Here is a 21,179-nt window from a genome sequence, read left to right as displayed (position 1 = left end):
ATAACCACCGTTTTTTTAATTGTTCAGAAATCTTGTTTTTTGGTTGTGCATTCCAATTAATTTCAATGCAACTGTACTTGGTTTGTTTTGATTTAAACCTTCATAACTTAAAAAATACAACTAAGTAGCACCATAAAACAAAATAATAACATGATAACATAATAATAAACATGTTTTGACAAAAATGGATTTATCTCGTTTTGCAACGAAACTCTTCATATAATGAAAATCTGACTTTTCCATGTTTAAATGTTATTATTGGGTCCCCAGTGCTTCTATCAACCTCGAAAATGTGAAAAAGATTAACCCAGTAACTTTTGGTAAACCATTCTTTGCAAGCATGTGAAAAAATAGGTCATTGAAATTTGGCTCCCCTTGTGATGTCAGAAGGGCATAATACCACCCCTTAATCTGCACTATCCAACCACAGCACTGGCATTTAGTGCATACATCAGCTCATTTGCATGTTAAAGGACACACCCAAAAACAGCACATTTTTGCTCACTCCTCCAAAGTTTTAATATGTTATAAATTATCTATATGGTATTTTGAGCTAGAACTTCACATATGTACTCTGGGGACACCAAAGATTCATTTTTCATCTTAAAAGTACACCAAGGAAAATAAATATTTTCTTGGATTTAAAAAAATAATAATTTAATAAAAACAAAAGTACATTTAAAACAATTCATAAATTACACATACAAAATCAAATCACTCAGCACACATCCTAAATGCTAAACCGTCATTTATTTAAATCTGCTTTCAGGGTCCTCTGCAGACTTGCTATGCTGGCATCAAGTGCTGCCAGACCCTCTCTGAAATTCTGCTCATCTCGTGTGTTAAAAGTAGACCAGGAGTTTACGCTCCAATCAGATGCTAAAGACTTTATATCACAAGAGGCGAAGGTGCTCTCCATCACTGAAGGTCGCTCAGTGTGCCCCGACTCAACGTCCATCTTCAGGCACCGACGGGCATGCTGGGATTGCAGCGGGTGTTCATTCAGTCCCTTGTTTTGGCTATCATACTTTGATTCCTGACTGTGTAGAGTATCCGAGATGTCTAGTTTTCCAAAAGAACCGCTCATATATTGCAGTTCATTTTGCTTTTGACTCTTGGCTGGCATCAGCTCTTTACACTGTGTGAAAGGTTTACTATGAGGCATCCCAGTGCCATGCAGCCCCACTGAAGTCTCTCTTAAAGGGGCAAAAGATGTTATGCTCTGCTCTGCTAACTGAGGTACATTCTCAGCTATGGCTTCCAGGATCGGCTTGTGAATCTCGTTTTGAAGTTTTGGAGAGCAGATTTGACCATCTGATGGTATAATTGTTTCTTTTCCACCACAAGATGAGGCTGGCTGTAATATGTGTGCCCTGTGAGGAGAAGAGGCCTGACCTGCCCCCTCCAGTGTCTGAAGGTAGGTCTTTACTGAGCTGGTGAGTTTGTCTGATGTGCCAGTCTCCTTCTGTGCATTTTCATGCCATTCCAGAACACTCCTGGTAAGCTTTGAACTCGACTGAGGCAAATCCAGTAGCTGAGAGGTTTTGGGGGATATCATCTGGTTTGGTTGTAAACTTCTGTGTATATGAAAGAAACAGCAGTGTTTCACATACGTGTTCTGTTACATGCTTTATTCACTGAATAACAATTCAGGATGTGATTACAGTATATCGTAACTCTTACCGTATGATCTCTTGTAGTCTGCTGATCTCTCCCTCCCTCTGCTGGAAACTAAGAGTTAATGCAGTCTTCTCAAACTCACACTTTTGGAGTTTACTCTGGCAACTTTGGATTTCAGCTAATGCCTCATTCAACTCTATGAGGGTATGTAAGGTGACATTTAATAACTTTGAGATTTATTTTAAGCATTTTATTGTTTTTTTCTCCAGGTATGAACATGATTCAAACAAAGAGAGAAACAAACCCAGCCTTAGGCGACTGTTCTCCGTTTCGCATTGCGCTTTGTGCTGCTGCCAGTTGTTTTCTTTGCTCTCCAGAGCTTTCTGTAGTCTCATGTTCTCCTGCTGAAGGTCTTGGAGCTCTCTGTGGCTCTCATTTAATTGAGTCTGAAGAGTGAGGTTCAATGACTGCAATGCCACCACTGGAACACAGCCAAACACACACACACACACACACACACACACACACACGCCGTTCTTATATTATGCAGCTAGCTAACCATAAAAAATTAAAGACAAAAAAGAACGATGCACATTTAAGGTGGTTGCACACCGGGCAAGAATCGCTGCGTCAGACTCATGTATAGGACAACTCGCAGGTATGGCACACCAGAAGTGCACATTCAATAGCGCAAGCTTTTTCAGACTTTTAGAGTCTTCGTCCAGATGCAAAATATGCATTAGCAGCCTATGACAAATATGATGTAATTTAATGTTAAACTGTAATGGCACGGCAGGGGTTTGAGCAGCGTACAGAGTCACAGCAGACAGTTGCCGCCGGTGTGTGTACATTCATAGAAAATAATGTGTTTGATTTTTAGATACATGGCGCGGCATGACGCTTCTCACCCGGTGTGCGACCCCCTTCAGTTTTGCATGATTAGTTCTCTTGTATTCTAACAACAAGCATACTACACTAATTCAAATGCATTTAAAATTAAAATGGGTTTCATAAATGCATAACACTATAAATAAGTAGAAAAGCGTGCACACAAACGCTGCATCAAAATCCATACTGCAGTATAAAGTAGGCAAAAATCAGTATGGGAGACAAGTAGTACGTCCAAATTCACAGTAGGCAAAAAACACCTGGATGACCTACTACTTCCAGCTAGATGTGCATTGAATGGACACTTTACTCTCCCCATGAGGCCACGCGAGCTGAGGAGCCGCCAAATTCAAAAAAGTAAAATGTAATAAAAATACCTGAAATCCATGAACCAGGCAGCTCTTTGGTTACCAAGAATTTGCATTTCACATGATTTACAATGCATAAGTAAATTATGGTTGCAGTTGTTACAATTGTGTGTAGGTCAGATGACATGTGACTCATGGTAATGAAAACATGGCGGTTCAAACCCCTGGGTTCAAACCCATGACCTTTACGCTGCTAACACAATGCTTACTGAGCTATACAGGAGCAGTTAGCTTATCACTTACTGGGTGATTCTCACGAAACCATTGAAACACCACGGCACTTATGGTTTTAGCTTTAAAATGTGTAATATAGTAATATTAAAAAGCATCAGAATTAACACAATACTGTGTTCTACCTTGCACAATGTGTGATTTCAACATAAGAATTTATAATTGTAAATTTTATCTCATTTTCTGCTGAAATTCTCATTACCGCAATGTGTCCGGCTGTGTTTGAACATGCGTTATGTTGTAATTTAATCAAATTAACACAAAAATATTAAGAAAAAAAATAAATGGATGTTTTGCTAGACTACTTTAGATGACAGAAAAAATATTTACTGAATATTCATGTATAATAATAATAATGAAGAAAAATTAGGAAAATGAGGTGTCCATGCCTGATGTTCTCATCCTCCGCAACACTTTTTGAGAACAGTTTAAGCACACATACAGAATTTTAATAAAGTTTGATTTTGAGTGACCAAGCACATGGACCAGTTACTTCAAGATGGCTACCAGGTAAGATCATTTTTTTACAGTTAATTTGAAATATTGTCTTGTCAGAATGCTTACACGACATTTTGATTATCATTACCGCAACAGATGCTTATTAAATGTTAATTGAATTAATAGAAGCATAATACTTTGATTTTAAATGCATGTGCAGAAACTCCAAATTATGTTCTTTCAGGTTTGTCATGTCATTTTGAAAATATGTCAGTGTTGATGTTTTCTGACTGTTGCGGTAATGAGATTTTTTAGGACTAATTTTTTTAAATTATGTTACAAAAAGTGCTAAATGATAAGTAAAAGTTTTTAAATTAATGTTCCCATTTACTCCAGACTTTGTAAAAAAAAAAGTAAATTTAAGCAATTTTTACATTTTCATGCTTGACATTTTTAAAACCAAGTTTTCGTGAGAATCACCCTACTGTAGATATAAAATCATACTGGAAGACTGAAATGACTTGCCAGGAAAGTTTCAAAATGTACTAAATTGTTAAAATTTGAAATTATTTTATTTGGCAGCAGACTGCTGGGGGGAACCTAAACCAATCATTTGAACAAGAATCAGTAACCATAATCATTAAATTCTCAAGGGATGATTCCCATTCCCAAGGACATGTAATATCGCAGACTATTAAGAGTCATTTCAAGTCAGCTAATGAACTGTCAGCTTTAAGAGGCTGAACCCGAGACATCAGTCCTTTCACAAGTTCCTAATGACAGCAATAAGAACAGGGTCACTTACCCTCCATGTTGCAGTCTGCTGGTCTGGCCCTTCTTTCTGCCCTCTCACGTTCCAATAACTGCTGATTGAGTATTCGCAATCGCCTAGGAGACATCCTCAAACTCAAATATACGCAATGCTTACTAAAAATCTGCGAAGATTTTAAAGGAATAGTTCACCCAAGAATGAAGTCATTTACTCAACTCGCATAACTTTCTTTACCAAAGATGTTGGATATAACACTTCTATTACTATAAATAGGGGACAATGCAATTCTCAATATGGTCACACTGGCGAAGGAAGTCCTGCCTTTCAGTTAAAAGATCCAATTATAAATGGATAAAGACATATGACTATCTGGAGCTCTATCCACATTATTTTTGACGTAAATGTGGGCGCTTTTGTGTAAAACCTCCGATGAAGCACTAAAGCTAATGGGAGTCATATTATGTAGACATTTTGACTGGCTTGTTAATGTTTATTTTAAAATCCAGAGGACTGGCATAATTTGTGCAGTTAGGCGTTGCCATAATAGCTGGTACAAACGCAGTAAATCTCTACAAAACATTTGTTTTAACCATAATACACGCACAAGAGCTGAATGTGTACGTGGGCACCCGCACCTATAATCTGTGTTCACACATCCAGTAAAACCTTTCACAGAAACTGCCAGTGAACAATAAATACAGTAAAAAACAACTAATATTATGCAGATAAAAATGCTGAATCAGCTGGTTTATTTATTCAGCTACTTCAGTATTATTAATACAAAAATGCGATTACAGTACATAAACTGCTTATTTGTTGATGTTTATGATTTCTTAATGTGTTTGCCCATACTTTTGTTATGTTTTAAATGAATTAGGAAATAATCGCAAAATAAGCAAATAATGTCTCAATCTGCATAAGAAGCAATCTATAAGATTTTTCATAAAACTAAAATACTGAATAAATGTAATTGTTTAATATGTTTATTCTGGTTTGTTTAAATGACTTACAATGTGTTAAACGATAAAGATGCTGCTGTTGACTGTCGGACCATGTGATGATGTGTCGTAGGACTGCTCCAATATGAGCAAAATCATAAATCACTATTATTTTGGTAAAAATCATAAATCGCGGTTATTTAACATGATTACTCAGATCATTTAAAAACATGCATTCATTTAACCTTTTTATTAAATAAGTGTTGCAATAGGCTACACGTGTCAAAGCAGTGGTGACTTTGAAGTGCCTTACAAACACATCGGTCCAGCAGAACGCACTTTATTTTTTAAATCGCACAATAATTGTTTTACCTCCATTATCTTGTTTTAAATTAAGAATTGAAATTGAAAAACGATTAACACAACCCTTATGCATCGCCACAAAAAACTCAAACAAGTCAGTTAAAAATTGCTGTTTAAAAAACCTCACACCAGGTGGACAGCTGTGACATTTTGAACACACACCTGAAAAGGTTAAAAACATGAATTCTTGGTCTATTTCAGGTACAAACACTCAACTGACCTTCCCACTATACAGATACTGGTATGCCTCTGTGCTTTCATAGTTGCGTGTTGAAGACCTGTCACTCCCGAGCAACAACACAAAATGATTGAATATATCTTCTTATACCATTCGCGTCGTGCCGCATTGCACCTTGGGTGTGCATTTTTTTCTTATAATTCAATGGCCCATCGTCAATTATTCCTTACATATGATATATCAGGCCACTTCTTCATTTCATCCTCCCACTAGGGTATACATGGCAGGTGTAGTAAATATTTACCATAACTTAAATCATGTTTTGTGCGTGCTCCCACGGCACTGTAAACAAAAAAGGGAAATACATCACATCACACGTTAGAAAATAAGGTGGATACAGAGTGGCATAGAGCGCGGTAGCTGCAATGATCTTGAAATTTTTTTTTCTTTTTAGGGCAATTTTAGCGTAGAAGTACCAAGTAGCAAGTTATGGTAGTACAGTTGACTTCAGCTTTAAATGTTGGTCAAAAATATGTTTTAACACACAGTTTTAGAATAACTGCCTGGAGGCGCTGCAAACATGGCCGCCAAGTGGCATGACTTCCTAAAGGGACTTTGCCCATACTTTGCCCTGTCTTGCTGATGCTCCTTACATGCTTATAAACTGTTATGAGTCATAATGCACCCATATATTTATAAAATGATTTTATAAAATGATCTCCATTTGTGTTTGGCAGGATGAGGATACATGAGACACAAGGGTGAGTAAATGACAGAATTTTCAATTTTGGGTGAACTGTTGCTTTAAATGCCATTCAGTAGCTGGTAAAATGTTGGATTCTGTGTAAGCTTGGGGTCACTGACCTGCGCAGCTGTGCGTTTTCACTTCTGAGTGGCTGCAGGGCGAGTGCAATCTCAGCCTGGATGTTAGTGCTGCCCACCATGACAGGAAGTAGGGAGATGCTCTGCTCCAGCTCAGAGATCAGACGCACAGCCTCACTGTCTGCACAGAAAACAGCTACATCTGCTTAGAAATGCTCTTTAAACAAAACCAGCACTGCAATGCGTCTTTGACCCCAGGAACAACTAAGTGCTCCATTTTTGATTTTGTTACTGAAAGTAAATCAGACATCCATCTCTCAAGTTTGAAATAGGATATCACTTTTCATAAATCAGATCTGGAGATACGAACAGAGAAGACTGAAATGAAGCAAGGTAAGAGCCTGCATACTACATCATACTACAAACTGCATCATACTAGTAAACTGTCAGAGCTTAAAGGAATAGTCTACTCATTTTCAACATCAAAACATGTTACTACCCCAACCAAGAACTGTTGATGCATCCCTCTATCGTCTGTGTGCGTGCACGCAAGCGCTGGAGCGTGCTGCGACGCTTCGATAGCATTTAGCTTAGCCCCATTCATTCAATGGTACCATTTAGAGATAAAGTTAGAAGTGACCAAACACATCAACGTTTTTCCTATTTAAGACGAGTAGTTATACGAGCAGGTTTGGTGGTACAAAATAAAACGTAGCGCTTTTCTAAACAGATTTAAAAGAGGAACTATATTTTATGGCGTAATAGCACTTTTGGGAGTACTTCGACTCGCCTGAAAAGTCCGCTCCCCTTCTCACTCTCATAATGGGAGAGGGAGGGTGTTACTGCGCCGAGTCGAAGTACTCCCAAAAGTGCTATTACGCCATAAAATATAGTTCCTCTTTTAAATCCGCTAAGAAAAGCGCTACGTTTTATTTTGTACCACCAAACTTGCTCATATAACTACTCGTCTTAAATAGGAAAAACGTTGATGTGTTTGGTCACTTCTAACTTTATCTCTAAATGGTACCATTGAATGAATGGGGCTAAGCTAAATGCTATCGAAGCGTCGGAGCGCGCTCCAGCGCCCACGTGCACACACACAGATGATAGAGGGATGTATCAACAATTCTTAGTTAAGGTAATAACATATTTTAATATTGAAAATGAGTAGACTATTCCTTTAATACTTTAAAAAAATTCCCTATGAACAACACTAATAGCAACATTCTTACCCTGATTGGCGACAAGGGTCTTTAGCTCTCCCAGCAGATATCTGACAGTCATAACCTTCCTGGTGGTTTTCTCAGGACTGTAATTCAAATCTGTGCTTTTCTCCTTGCTGATATCCCTGACAGGCATGGTGTCCACCACGTCATGTATATTGTCTTCCTCTGCACTGGTACCACCACAACTCTCATTTGAACTCTCCATTGAAAAAATCCTCTCCTGATTTTTGGAAATCATCGGCTGTTGTCCAATTGTACTAGACTGAGCCTGGGTAACATGGGCCTGTACGGGCACCTGTGTTCCTGGCACTTCCATCGAAGGGCAGCTTAAGTTTCCAGTGGACGATGCCAAAGGGACGCTTGACCCTACAGATCCCATTTGGGAATCATCACAGATTGGGGCCGTGGTCAAAGGTACCCCTTGTTCTACAGGAACACAATGTCCATTTTGGAAAGAAGACTGCACAATGACTGGACACTGTTTTTGGATTGCTCGTGGCATGGGCAAAGAAGAGGAAAACTGAGTTGGGTTGGCATGATCAAACTCCTCGGATGGGTTATTGCGGTTTTGCACACACTAAACAACAGAGAGAGAGAGAAAGAAAGATCCAGGTAGTGAAAGCGATGCAGTTAAGCAATAAAATCTCTCTCATGTAAATTTGAGTTTCTATCCTAACCATTCATGATCGTGACAAGCAATTCAGCATTTTGATAATCACTTGGTTGGGATTTATAACTGCAGCAACGTGGTGGGTTACTCGTCTCCAGCCCACAATGAAAATCTCATCAGCCCAAAATCCCACATTAAACATCAAAGATCTTCTTGCTTGTCGATGCAAATTTATCACATCATGCCTACACAATGTTAGTGCACTGCCATTATTAAATCTCTGGTGTAATAATATAATCATAGACATACAGGTTCACTTTGTGCTGAACCAGGTCTCTGTGGGCTGAATGCAGGTGTGGATTGAGTCAGTCGACAGTTAAACACAGTGGATGTCTGAACCCCACCTGGACAAAGATGAACAAACAGGATAGAGATCATATCAGGGCACTGGTGAAATGAACAATTTCATTCATGGTCATAGATTATGAACATTATTAAAGACAATTATTCAAGGTCAGTTGTTGTAGAGTGTGTTTTGTTACCCAAATGAGCGAGTTTATTGTTATCAGGCTGCGAGTGGGCCGGTGGAAATGGGTGTGGCCGAGTCTGTTTTGCTTTTGTTATAGTGGCCTGTCCTGTATCATGTACTCCTCTGATCCCGGCGTTCAAGCTGGCAGACAGAATCGTCTTTTGCACTGGAACTAAGAAATGTAAGCTTAAGGTTTTTAATCAGCAGTTTGCACTTTTGCAGTATTTGTCATTCATTTAGGGGTGGTTTCCCGGACAGGGTTTAGATTGATCCAGGACTAGGCCTTAGTTATATTTGGACATTTAAGCAGTTTTTACAAACATACCAAACAAAATACAATACTGGTGTATATCTTAAGATATGTATGAGTAAATTAAGACAGAATTTAAATTTTTGGGTGAACTATCCCTTTAATTATTCTAAAGATTATCATACTAAATAATATTAGTCATACTAAGATAAATTACATTATTGATTTACAATACAAAGTATTATAATACTAAAGATTACCATACCAGGCCGGGCGCATGATTTTTGAAAAACCCTTTGGAAAAGGGAGTAGGCCAGACTACCAAAACACACTTGTAGCCAATCAGCAGTAAGAAGCATGTCTACAAACCGACATCGTTGCCTCGGTTGTGTATGTGTGGAGCGGGTCTATCAAAAGCAGGTCCATATTTTATTGGGGTAGGGGTGTGTTTGTTTAGGTGATTTCAAATGTCAACATTGGCTTCAGAGATCATGCACCCCGCCTTTAATCATACTAAGATTTATCATACTATGAATTATCATACTATCAAACTAAGGTTACTCATACTTTGTATTGTATGCTAAATCCAACTAAGAATTATCATTTTTTATTTATTTATTTATTCATTTTTTATTTTTTACGATTTATTATACTATGGATTATTATACTAATTATTTATCATACTAAGGTTAATCATACTTCATATTAATCCTCCTATGGATTATCATACAAAGGTTGATCATAGAAAGTATGATTTACCTTAGTATGATAATCCTTAGTATGATTTACCTTAGTATGATAATTCTAAGGATTATCATACTAAGGTAAATCGTACTTAGTATCATACTAAAGTTAAAGGCGGAGTCCACGATGTTTGAAAAACGCGTTGGAAAAGGAGACGGGCCGACTACCAAAACACACTTATAGCCAATCAAATCAAATCAAATGCCGGTTTACGTATGTGTGGGGCGGGTCTATCAACAGAAGGTCCAGATTCAATTGGGGTAGGGGCGTGTTTGTTTAGGTGATTTCAAATATCAACATTGGCTTTCAAACATCATGGACTCCGCCTTTAATCATTGTATGTATTATCATACGAAGGTTGATCAAACGAAAAATTATCATACCAAGTAGGGATGCATATCAATTAATCGCGATTAATCTATAGCAGAATAAAAGTTTTTGTTTACATCATATATGTGTGTGAACTGTGTATAATAATTATGTATATATAAATATGCACACATGCATGTATAATTTTAAGAAAAAAATATATTTATATATTAAGTATTTATATTTATATATAATATAAATTATACATAAATATACAAATGTATATACACATGTAAACATTGCTTAAATATATACATGCATGTGTGTGCATTTATTAACTATACAAAGTTATTATACACAGTACACACACATATATGATGTAAACAAAAACTTTTACTCTGCTATAGATTAATCGCGATTAATTCATATGCATCCCTAATACAAAGTATTCATATACTAAGGTTAATCACACTAAGTATCAATCATACTGAGGTTAATCGTAGTTGGTATTAATCATAGTATGGATAATTATACTAAGGTAAGTTATACAAAAGATTTTCATACTTCGTATCATACTGAGGTTAATCATACTAAGGATTTATCATACTATGAATTATTATACTAATCATTATCATACTAAGGTTAATCATACTTGGGATTAATCTTCGTATGGATTATCATTCCAAGTATTTATTATATTGAAGTTAATCATACTACGTATCCTCGTATGGATTATCATTCCAAGTATTTATTATATTAAGGTTAATCATACTACGTATTAATCATAGTATGGATTATCATACTGAGGTAAATCATACTAAGGATTAACATACAAAGTATTATACGGAGGTTATTCATAGTATGGATTGTTATCCATACGAAAGATTTTCATACTAAGTAATCATACTGAGGTTAATCATACTTGGTATTAATCAAAGTTTAGATTATCATAGTAAGGTTGATTACACTAAGTATTAATCATACCAAGTATCAATCATAGTACAGGTTATCATACTAAGGTAAATCATACTAAGTATCATACTGAGGTTAATCATACTAAAGATTATCATACGAAGTATTTATTATACCAAAGTACATCATACTTTGTAATAATCATAGTACTGATTATCATACTAACTATAAATCATAGTATGGATTATCATACTAAGGAATATCATACTAAGTTTCATACTGAGGTTAATCATATTAACTATGATTATACTACGTATTTATCATAACAAGGTTAATCTTACTTAAAAGAATTATTATAGTAAGGATTATCGTTGTAGCAGCCATTTACAGTATCTATGTGTATGTTTTGTCTTGTAAAATATTGTATTTATGTCTGTTGATGTACTTATGCTTACTTTATTGCACAGTGACCTTGATCTTGAGATATAGGGTAGTGTCATTAATTATGTTGGGTTAAAACAACTGTAGTGTGTATGGGTTGGCATTGGAAAAAAAGTGTGTGGCCGAAAGCACATATTTTTGTTGATCTTATTATTCACCCAAAAAAATATTCTTAACTTTGAGCAAAGAATGATCAAACCCTCCAACAACGTGTGAAGTTTTCAATGAATGACAGATCAATCTCAAGATGCAAGTATTAAGAATGACTGACACATCAAAGATGTTATTTTCTTTCTCACTCAACTCCTCAGCGGTTTAGTTTGTTTTTATTGTGCCGCTAAAATCATAATAAGCTTAATCATACTAGGGATTATCAAAAGAAAACAAAAATCCACAGAAGATAAAAATCTTAATGTAACATTATTTTTTCAAATGTACAAGACACATCCAACAAAAGACTTCTTAGATAAAATATTGAATTATACTGAATTTAGGGACCATTACCTGGCTTTTTCTTTGCATGAGGGCCTGTCTTCCTCTCATGTTTTTTGTCTGTCACTGTTTTTCTTGACAAATTCTTGGGTTTGGCTTTAAAGGTGGTCTTCGCTCCTGGTGATTTCGGCTTTGATTCTGTTATGTGTTCATTTTGTCATTACTTTACCATGGCTAAATGTTTAAATGAAAATCTCACTGTGCATATAATATAAGTATCCGACCTGCTTGTTCAGCTTCAAGTATCCCATTTAGTAAAGCAGCACATCGATCTAGTCCCTTGTGTATTGTTGTCACCTGGATAAGTTTGCAAATTAGAATCTTAATGTCATATAGCCTCTATGCAATTCATAAGACTTTTGAAAGATGTGTAATTTATCACCTGATCTTCTGAATCCGTAGAATAAAGGGAATATGCAGGTTCAAGAGGTGGCAGAGATCTCCCAGTAACCCTAAATAAAATTCAATTAACGTTAGCTTAAAATGGTCTGCAACGGATGCAATGTGATCAGGATTTCTTTTACCTCTTTTTGTAAATGTGTCCCCTTCCAGAGCCTGTAAGCCTGCCTGATGAGACCACCTGCACAAGACGCACGTAGGGAGTTAGGGAGCATGCATAAAACGCTGCTTAAGAGTTTAAGTAAAAACAAATACATTAGTTCAATACCTTTGGTCTTGAAATTCCTTGTCTTGCCATTTGAGATCCAAGTCAACTTTAATTGAATTTGTAAAATGCACCAAGTTTATATACTATGCACCATATGTCATAATTTCTTGTTATAATAAAACGCTAATAAAGTTTACCGTTGTTTTTCTATAGTTACGCCGGGGTTTGACTCCAAAATCATTATGCACTAATAAAAAATAGGGGATGAATAAAAAGCTAAACAAATCTCTTCCTGCCACCATGCAATCGTCCAGTTTGCCTTTCAAAACGGAAGCCGAGGGCTGCTGACCAATTAAAATACAGATGGTTGTTGATTCGAATTTTCATTGGTGCATCACAGTAACTCGCGTCACAGGTTTTTTTCTTTATTGGTCTACAGATATGTCAATCATTTATACGATAGCCTATGGTTTCCACAGACATGGTAAACGCCCACGAAAGCTGATTTGAACGCCAGAAATGTGTTTCTATGGAGATGAAGCCGTCAAATAATCTATCATTACTGAAAATTCGCGGTTTTGTAACATAATTTTCCCGCGCGTAAGTTTTAGACGTCTTAAAATTGACACAGAGCTTTAAGTGGAAAGGTTTGCTTGGCTTTAATTGTTTATTTACCACGTAACGTTACACATTTGTTTCTTTCATCCCACGTGTGTAAGTTAGTATACTTTAGTATTTACCATAGTAAACTGTAGTAATAATCCTAAATACTGTAGTGTTTTTAACCTTATCATAGTAAATATTAAAGTGTACTACTATATTTGCTACAGTTTATTAATTCAGTTTACTCAGTTCACATTGCTACAGAATGTAGCATACTATAATTAATATAATGCAGAAGCCTACAGCTTACTATACTAAATAATAAAGTAATTATTAAATATTTTAGTAAATTATTAAATATAATGTTGAATGCTTCATCATTTGCAAATTACTTATATATATTATAAATGTAAATATTTTAAGGAATCTCAACACATCTTTCATTAATCCGCTGTCACTAAAGGCTACAAATACATCTTCATGGTCTCCTAAGGGTCCATGGACCCTTGACTGATGTGCTTACAGCCTAACAGACCATCATTACACAAACCGAGGATCTGTGATAGGAGTAGATTTGTCAGTATTTCATTTAATATGGCTGTAATTAGATTATTTGGGTGTCAGTTAGCATAAGTGGTGTCCTAAACCGTATTTGTTACAGGTGTACTCGATGACCACATTTGAGGGCAAAGTGCCAGGTAGCCTGCCTCATGCCCAGTCTTATGATAGAGAAGAACGCCGAACACTAGTTTTCGACCTGGGTGTTTGGTGTCTCTTAGGAAATGGGTAGATGAGGTTACATTTAGAGCTCTTCCTCTCAATATGCCATTAGATGCTCATCCCAAACACACTTTATGACTATTGATGAAATCAGACACCATCATCGCCTTCCTGTGATAAGAGCGAGAGAGAAAGAGAACGCGCGCGAGAGAGAGAGATAGCAAGGTTTAATCGGGGAAGTGACCAAAACACACTCATAAATCAGTTTATGTAGACAGAAATATGGGGTCGTAGTTCTTGTAGATCAATTTTTATATTATTTTGTATAATCTGTCTTTATAAATATGTGTTGAACAACTACATCTGTTTAAGAAATGAGATAAGTGCCACTGTTTAAATTCATAGGGCCAATTTATGAAATTTGTGGAGGACAGTTGGGCCCCTGCCCTTATACAAACAGCAGCAGATGACATTTAACTCACCCTTAAATGTGTCAACCTGAGTTTGGGAAACCTCTCGATCCAGGTCACTAAACGTTTCAAATGGCAAATAAGCATCAGGCTGAACACAGGTGAGGTCATCGCTTAGAATAAACCAACTATGGGCCATGATATTCTTGATTGAATACAAAAGCAAAATTACTTTTTGTGTTAACAACGATCAGCATATTTTGCATAATTCATTTCCTCAATTGCACAGTCAGTAATCAACCAAATAAATGCATGAGTCAGGTAACCTGGTGTATGATTTTACTGTTTTTATTCACCCAGACAGCTGCAATTCAGAGCAAAGAATCTCATCCAGCCAAGTTTTTCATCAAAACAGTCGACGTTGAACAAGTGTTGGAGTTCATCTGACAGTTTTCCCTGGATTAAGGATGTAACGTATCTTGAAGACACAGACTTTTCGTGCATAGTCTGAAGAATATGAATTCTTTCTCATGAATTTTTCATGAATTAAAGGGTTGCATTTTGCTTTCTCAGCAGGTTAAATGTATCTACATAAAGTGATGTTAAACTTTGATTTCTCTCTACCGAGTTGCCCTGTCAGTGATGTCCTCTGGTTGTGTTCTGATGGCATCCTTGGTACATCCCTTGAGAATAAATAACAGATCTGGAGGTATGAACATCTACCTTGGACTTACAGCCATGTCTAGACCAACCACAAACAAAACTCATTTGATGTTGGAGAAAAGTAAAATTAAAAAGATAACTAGCTTAATACATAACCTACTTAAGATTTTTTTCAAAGAGAATGCCAAACTACCAAATACTGAATATAGAAATCACTGCGGTTGTTATGACGTCATAATTCCTCACGAGGGCGCCAGCGAGCCTACCATCTGCGAGCCAGCAATTTAGTGCATATGATCTCTAAGAAACTATTACAGTTGTTGAACAATAAATAATTTTAAAAATAACTAAAAAATATTTTTTTGTTTTTTTTGTTAACGGCGTCATTCAGCACTTGTCAAAACCAAAAAGCGTTTGTTTTCTAGACATGTTGAAACCTCCCTGAGCAAAATATGAATCACAGGAAGACCAAATTTCCTGGTTAGAGCCAACAGAGTATTTAACCTCCAGGAACAACACAATTGTGCCAAAGTTCAAACATACTTGTGATATCTAAATAAACGTTCTTGGCTCATTTCTAAGGGGGCGTGGTGACTGACAAGGGCGCTGATTGGCAAAGAAAAAAATAAAGATTTCTGCCAATTTAAGTTATCGTAAAACAGCTATCCTAATATACATACTGCATAGTTTTGTTACAATGTCAACTATACATTAAAATTTGTATTTTTATAAAAGAAACAGCACTTGTAAGTCTTCATGTAGCTTAGTAGAGCATTGCATTATCTAAGGTCATAGGTTCGAGGCTTCGAGTCCAGAGAACACACACGCGCGCGCGCGCATGCACTGTAATAAGACGGTTTGAATAAAAGCATTTGCATAAATGTAAAGTCAATAACCTTGTATTTTAATGAGATTGCATGCTTTGTGAAAACATAACCATTTCGATAAATTCTGTACATTTTTCATTTAAAAAATGCATATAAAAAACTATTTCAGACCAGTTCCTTGATTCTAATAATTAATACGCCTCTCCTACACAGGACCGTATGGTGATGGTAGGGGTTCTCCGGCCTCTTGAAAACCCACACACACCCCATTATTTAGAAGCGCCGGAGCGCATCAGGGGGACAGATTGCTTGCTCCAGTCCTCCATGCAGCATCACTAAGAAACCCCCCTCACGTGCCAAATCTACTATTCCGAAACCGAAATTTTTCCTTGAATTTCGTGCGTTGTTTCTTCTGTAATACTGTGTGGAAACCCATTGTGGTAGGCAATTTGTAAGCGGTGTGGGGGAGCGCTGCCATTATATCTACAGTACAGTACGCTGGCTTCGGTGAAACGTCGCGCGGATGGAGGGATATACTACGGCCGAATGAATAAAGGATTTTACGAGAAGTGCTTTAACATCGCGTGCGCGTTTTTCACGCGTCTTTGCGTCGGGGTTCCCTCAGCGGTCGTCTCGCAGAGGCGGTCAGCCTTCAAACAATAGCGCCCGGTGGAGCGCTGGTTACAGTATCGCCGCGCGCAGGACCTCGCGCATCATTGTCATTATTCTACAACCACGAGCGCTCGCAAATGGAGACGGCCACGCGCTCCGGTGATCTTCACACATAGATTACTCAGATCCGCCGTTTTATTAGCACCATCAGTGGGAACACACATATATTCTGCAATGATGGCAATGATGAATTCTGCCGAGGGGGCTGAGGATGGACCGAACGATCCGGACACGGACCCGTTTTTCAAAACAGGTAGATTTGCATGTAAAAATCGTGCATATGCTTTTGTTCTTATGGATGTGTAGTGTATGGATGATTGTGAAATTGGTTACCGGGTGTATCTATCCATCTACACAGTTACACATAGAGTTATCGAGGTAGCAGCGTAAGCCAAATCCTCATGTCCTATTATGTTTCAGTGTCAGTTTATTTGAATATGCAACACACCCATCCCATTTATCACATCGTATAGGTATAGTATGTAACACATATATGCATGATGATGCGTTCCTTAAAAACCAGTGTGATAATTATAAATGCATGCAGACAACAGCTTTGGCACGTTTAACGCCCTTATACACGGCGTGTCTAGGTTATTGTGCACGAGAGGGAGGAATCCCCATTGAAATAAATAGGTCTTCACCTGTCACTTTTTCTCGCACCTTCAACACATTCCCTAATTACGTTACTATCGCCTCTGGACGCGCCGGGTATTGCGCTTCGCGGCTGGCGCGGGAGTGGCACAGCCTTTTGTCGGTCGTGACATTGATTCATGTTTCTGAAGCCTGTTGATTCGTACGAACAGCTGAGAGTCTCGCTACTGCATGTGCTATACAAAGGTTTTTCACCAAGATTTTCTCGCGGAGAGATGCACAAAGTGCCCTCACGTCTCCGGTGCTGCATCCAGCCAAGCCCCTGCTCATGTGTCCAACCTGACACCTTCACCAGCTGTAGCATTTACAGTGATTATATGCACTTCAGATACTCTCGAACTGTGACCCTTAACACTGACCTAGTTTTGGTTCGCCTGGCAACATGAGCCAGTTAACATTTATATGTATGCATCTGGCAGACGTTTTTAATTCAGAGCGATTTACAATACGTTTAAGCTATACATTTTATCAGCATATACAGTGTGTGATGCTGGAATCAAACCTATAATCTTTGAATTGGTAATTCAATGCTCAACCAAGTGAGATGTAGGCTCTGTTTGTGTTGTGGGCATCCATGTCATGCGAGTATGCATGGGTATGATGTTCAAATTCTGTGTTTTGTGTTATTTGCATCTATATTTATGCACCTTGTATGTGTTTGCATGTGAACACCATGCATACACTGTACGATCAGTGTACACACACATACTTATATTCATCCAATTTCTGTTATAGGCACAGAGGTGGTTACACAAATGTGGGTGAACGGGATAACAGATTGTCACACTTTTCACTTATATTTTTCAATTGATAATAAAATGCTTTACAATACTACTATTGCACAGATTAAAATGTAGAGTTCATTAGATACACATCTCAGTGAAAATTTGGTCCAATAGTGTATATACAACACTATATGGGGTAAATTGTCAGAATGGGCAATTATGATCCCGGCGTTCAGCTTTGTTGATTTGATTGGTTACATTGTGACGTTGGAAACCAATGCATTTTTAAAGCGGAATATGGAGAAAATACTTAGCATTGGTGTTGAATGAAGAATTTGCACATGGTTTGTCTTAAAAACACAACAAAGACATATAAAAAACAATAAAAACCTGATTTTCCCCACAGTGGGACCTTAATGCAACACTATGTAGTTTTTTTACCTTTAAATAATGTCTCTAAAATTATTTCAGTGATAGAACAACTTTTAACTGGACAAATTGTACTGTTGCTGCAACCTGAGCAGCCTCCTAGCTGCTACAAGCACACTCTGAAAGTGGAGGTGGTGGGTAGGAAACACAGCCCTCCCCCTGCCTGTAGAAGAGTGTCTGATACCAGGCACTGTTGCGCTTTTCAACCACATGGGGGAGCTGTAAGTCATTTTTACATGGAAACTACATAGTGTTGCTTTAAAGAGCACCTATTGTCCGATTCACATTTTTAAATTTCCTTTGGTGTGTAAGTGTGTATTAGTACATGTTAACGATATGCAAAAGGTACATACCCCAAAGCAAATGATGACATGAGTTATCGTCTCCAATGTAAATATCTTTTTAAGGACTACAACAAACACACGGATTGTAGGCAACAGTTTACTTCCTGGGATTGGTGATGTAGACAAGACCGACATTATCATAATTCCTCCTGTTTAGCATTGCATTGTGAAAGAACCCAGCAAACATTTGGACGTCCGATTACCGTTGAAAATACATCCCTCCGTCATGTCCTGTCATGGTTGAAAAATAGTTCCAAAATGAAAATCCAACGACATTGCCATCCAATGTTTGCTGGGAATCTTTTAAACATGGTAAGGAGCGTCACGTTTCCGGCTGACGTCAGAGGTATTCAGGCCAATCACAACGTACAGATTAGCAGGCCAATCAGGGACACAGAGCTTTTCAAATCCGTGCGTTTCAGGAAGAGAGTGAAATCAAATGTATGATATGTGGAAAATAATGTGTTTTTTAAACCATAAACCACGTAATCACAAATAACGTTGTTTTTTAGCAATGAAATAGGTGCACTTTAAAAAAACGTGTGACAACTTGCACCCATACAGTTGTGACTATTTTATGACAATATCCTTGTCTTCAATACACAGTTCGAACTTCTGTTAAAGGTGGTGTGCATGATCTCTGAAAGCCAATGTTGACATTTAAAATCACCTAAACAAACACGCCCCTACCCCAATAGAATCTGGACCTTCTTTTTATAGACCCGCCCCACACATACCCAACCCAGGCAGCAATGTCGATTAGTAGACACACCCCTTACTGCTGATTGGCTACAAGTGTGTTTTGGTAGTCGGCCCAACTTCCTTTTCCAAATTGTTTTTTAAAAAATCATGCACCCCGCCTTTAAAATCCATCTTCATTATACAATTAACTCCTAAATTAATGTATGTCAGTGAAGTTATTTATTTTATATTTGAATAGAGTTAGGTATTGGAATCTGACATACTAAATGCTAATGCCAAAGAAAAGAAAACAAGCATTCATTCAAAACCGAAAAGACCTACTTGAGTCGTGTGACAACTAGCCCCAGCCTTTCCTATACATGCTCAGAATATTCTCTTACACACGCAAACTTTCTCCAATTGTTTAAGTTAGCATGAATAGCCCAGGGGGGCGGTGGCACATTTCTGAGTGTGTCCCCCCAGTTATCCATCCCAGAATTAAAGGGAGATATCAGTGATTATGTATACTTTAAAGACACCCAAAAGATTGTAAACATGTCCCTTGTCCTGAAAAGCAACATAAATGTTAGAGAAACTCACCTTCACACGTATTTATGTTAACTATTTTCAGCATAATGCATTGAAATCATTTGTAGCTTTTTTAAATTACGCAACTTGGCACATAGGTTCATTCATTCGAAAAAGATGGAATTTGGCCGACGCCCACACTGGCTGAGGTTGCGGGGATATTTGACCTAAAACCTAAGAAGGTCCCACTTGTAATATAGCTGAAATCACTTTAAGTTGCTTAGCTTGTTGGGTTCCTCCTGCATTGACTGCCATGGCCAAAATGTTACAGTAATTTATGTTGGCGGTGGAACCACATCTCCTTTCTCATATCTGCTAGTGAAGTTCATGCGCATGATGATGTCAGATGATGTCATGATGAATACAAGCTGAGATTTGTGTGTTGTATTTGTGAACCGTCTCTCAATATTGCTATTGCATAATGACTAATACATAATTTTAATGGTTGCTATGCTCCTGCTGGCGTTCTTTGCAGAAGTAACTAGCCAGTAGAGTTTCTAATCTAAATATTTAGACATTTAAATGTTAAGGTTTTGCCAGAGAAAGGATGATGTTTACAGAATATTGCAATATTTGTGATTTTCAGACAGATTTTAAATAAACATATCTTGCACCGTTGAACCACTTAGCTGTTAAATTTTCGAAGGCTTGTGAGTTTACATCTGAAGTTCATAAGTCAAGAGAATGCGCTTTTCCTGCTGGACAATATTCAGTTTAACATTTAGTTTAAAGGGGACATATAACGAAAATCTGACTTTTTCCATGTTTAAGTGCTATAATGGGGTTCCCAGTGCTTCTATCAATCTAGAAAATGTGAAAAAGATCAACCAGTAACTTTATTTTGGTAAACCTTTCTCTGAAGCACGTGAAAAAATAGGTAATTGAAATTTGGCACTCCTAATGATGTCATAAGGGGATCTTATAATAATACTGCCCCTTAATCTGCACTATCCAACCACTGCACTGCCATTTAGTGCAGAGAGAAAGAACAAAAATAATTGACAGCACAATTGAGTTTCAATTGCAACAAACCACCATCATTTCATCAGCTCATTTGCATTTTTAAGGACACACCCAAAACGGCACATTTTTGCACACACCTACAAAGTGTCAATTTTAACATGC

General features: G+C 37.4%; 2 protein-coding genes across 7 annotated transcripts in view; one reads left to right on the top strand and one right to left on the bottom strand.

Annotated features, from left to right (window-relative positions):
* Nucleotides 1–731: 731 nt before the first annotated feature.
* Nucleotides 732–13,090, bottom strand: ccdc14 (coiled-coil domain containing 14). 2 transcript variants are annotated; one of them, XM_055214165.2, is made up of 14 exons: nt 12,936–13,090; nt 12,799–12,844; nt 12,656–12,711; nt 12,514–12,583; nt 12,356–12,428; nt 12,144–12,269; nt 8,997–9,155; nt 8,764–8,858; nt 7,851–8,421; nt 6,661–6,799; nt 4,351–4,433; nt 1,925–2,101; nt 1,684–1,816; nt 732–1,577 (listed from the first exon to the last, which is right to left on the bottom strand). In XM_055214165.2, the coding sequence occupies exons 2-14, from the start codon at nt 12,826–12,828 to the stop codon at nt 746–748; spliced, it is 2,544 nt and encodes an 847-aa protein (XP_055070140.2). In that variant the 5' UTR covers nt 12,829–12,844; nt 12,936–13,090; the 3' UTR covers nt 732–745. The 2 variants fall into 2 exon arrangements, with proteins under 2 accessions (XP_055070140.2, XP_055070141.2); XM_055214166.2 differs by lacking the exon at nt 8,997–9,155 and having other exon boundaries at nt 12,799–13,085.
* Nucleotides 13,091–13,220: 130 nt separating this feature from the next.
* The window catches only part of kalrnb (kalirin RhoGEF kinase b), a 119,829-nt gene continuing 111,870 nt past the window's right edge, over nt 13,221–21,179 (top strand). The window contains exons 1-5 of one of the 5 annotated variants that reach the window (XM_055214158.2): nt 13,249–13,385; nt 14,467–14,632; nt 14,832–14,940; nt 15,045–15,180; nt 16,175–16,886. In XM_055214158.2, coding sequence (XP_055070133.2) covers nt 16,808–16,886 — 79 coding nt within the window. In that variant the 5' untranslated portion in view covers nt 13,249–13,385; nt 14,467–14,632; nt 14,832–14,940; nt 15,045–15,180; nt 16,175–16,807. Of the gene's footprint in view, nt 13,453–14,466; nt 14,633–14,831; nt 14,941–15,044; nt 15,181–16,174; nt 16,887–21,179 lie in introns of all 5 variants that reach the window. The other 4 variants (XM_073870747.1, XM_055214160.2, XM_055214162.2 and 1 more) reach the window with 4 other exon arrangements.

This window comes from Misgurnus anguillicaudatus, chromosome 8 (genome assembly GCF_027580225.2).
Source record: "Misgurnus anguillicaudatus chromosome 8, ASM2758022v2, whole genome shotgun sequence".
NCBI lineage: Eukaryota > Metazoa > Chordata > Actinopteri > Cypriniformes > Cobitidae > Misgurnus > Misgurnus anguillicaudatus.
The sequence above is the reverse complement of the archived record's forward strand: the minus strand, read 5'-3'. Positions and strand labels throughout refer to the sequence as shown.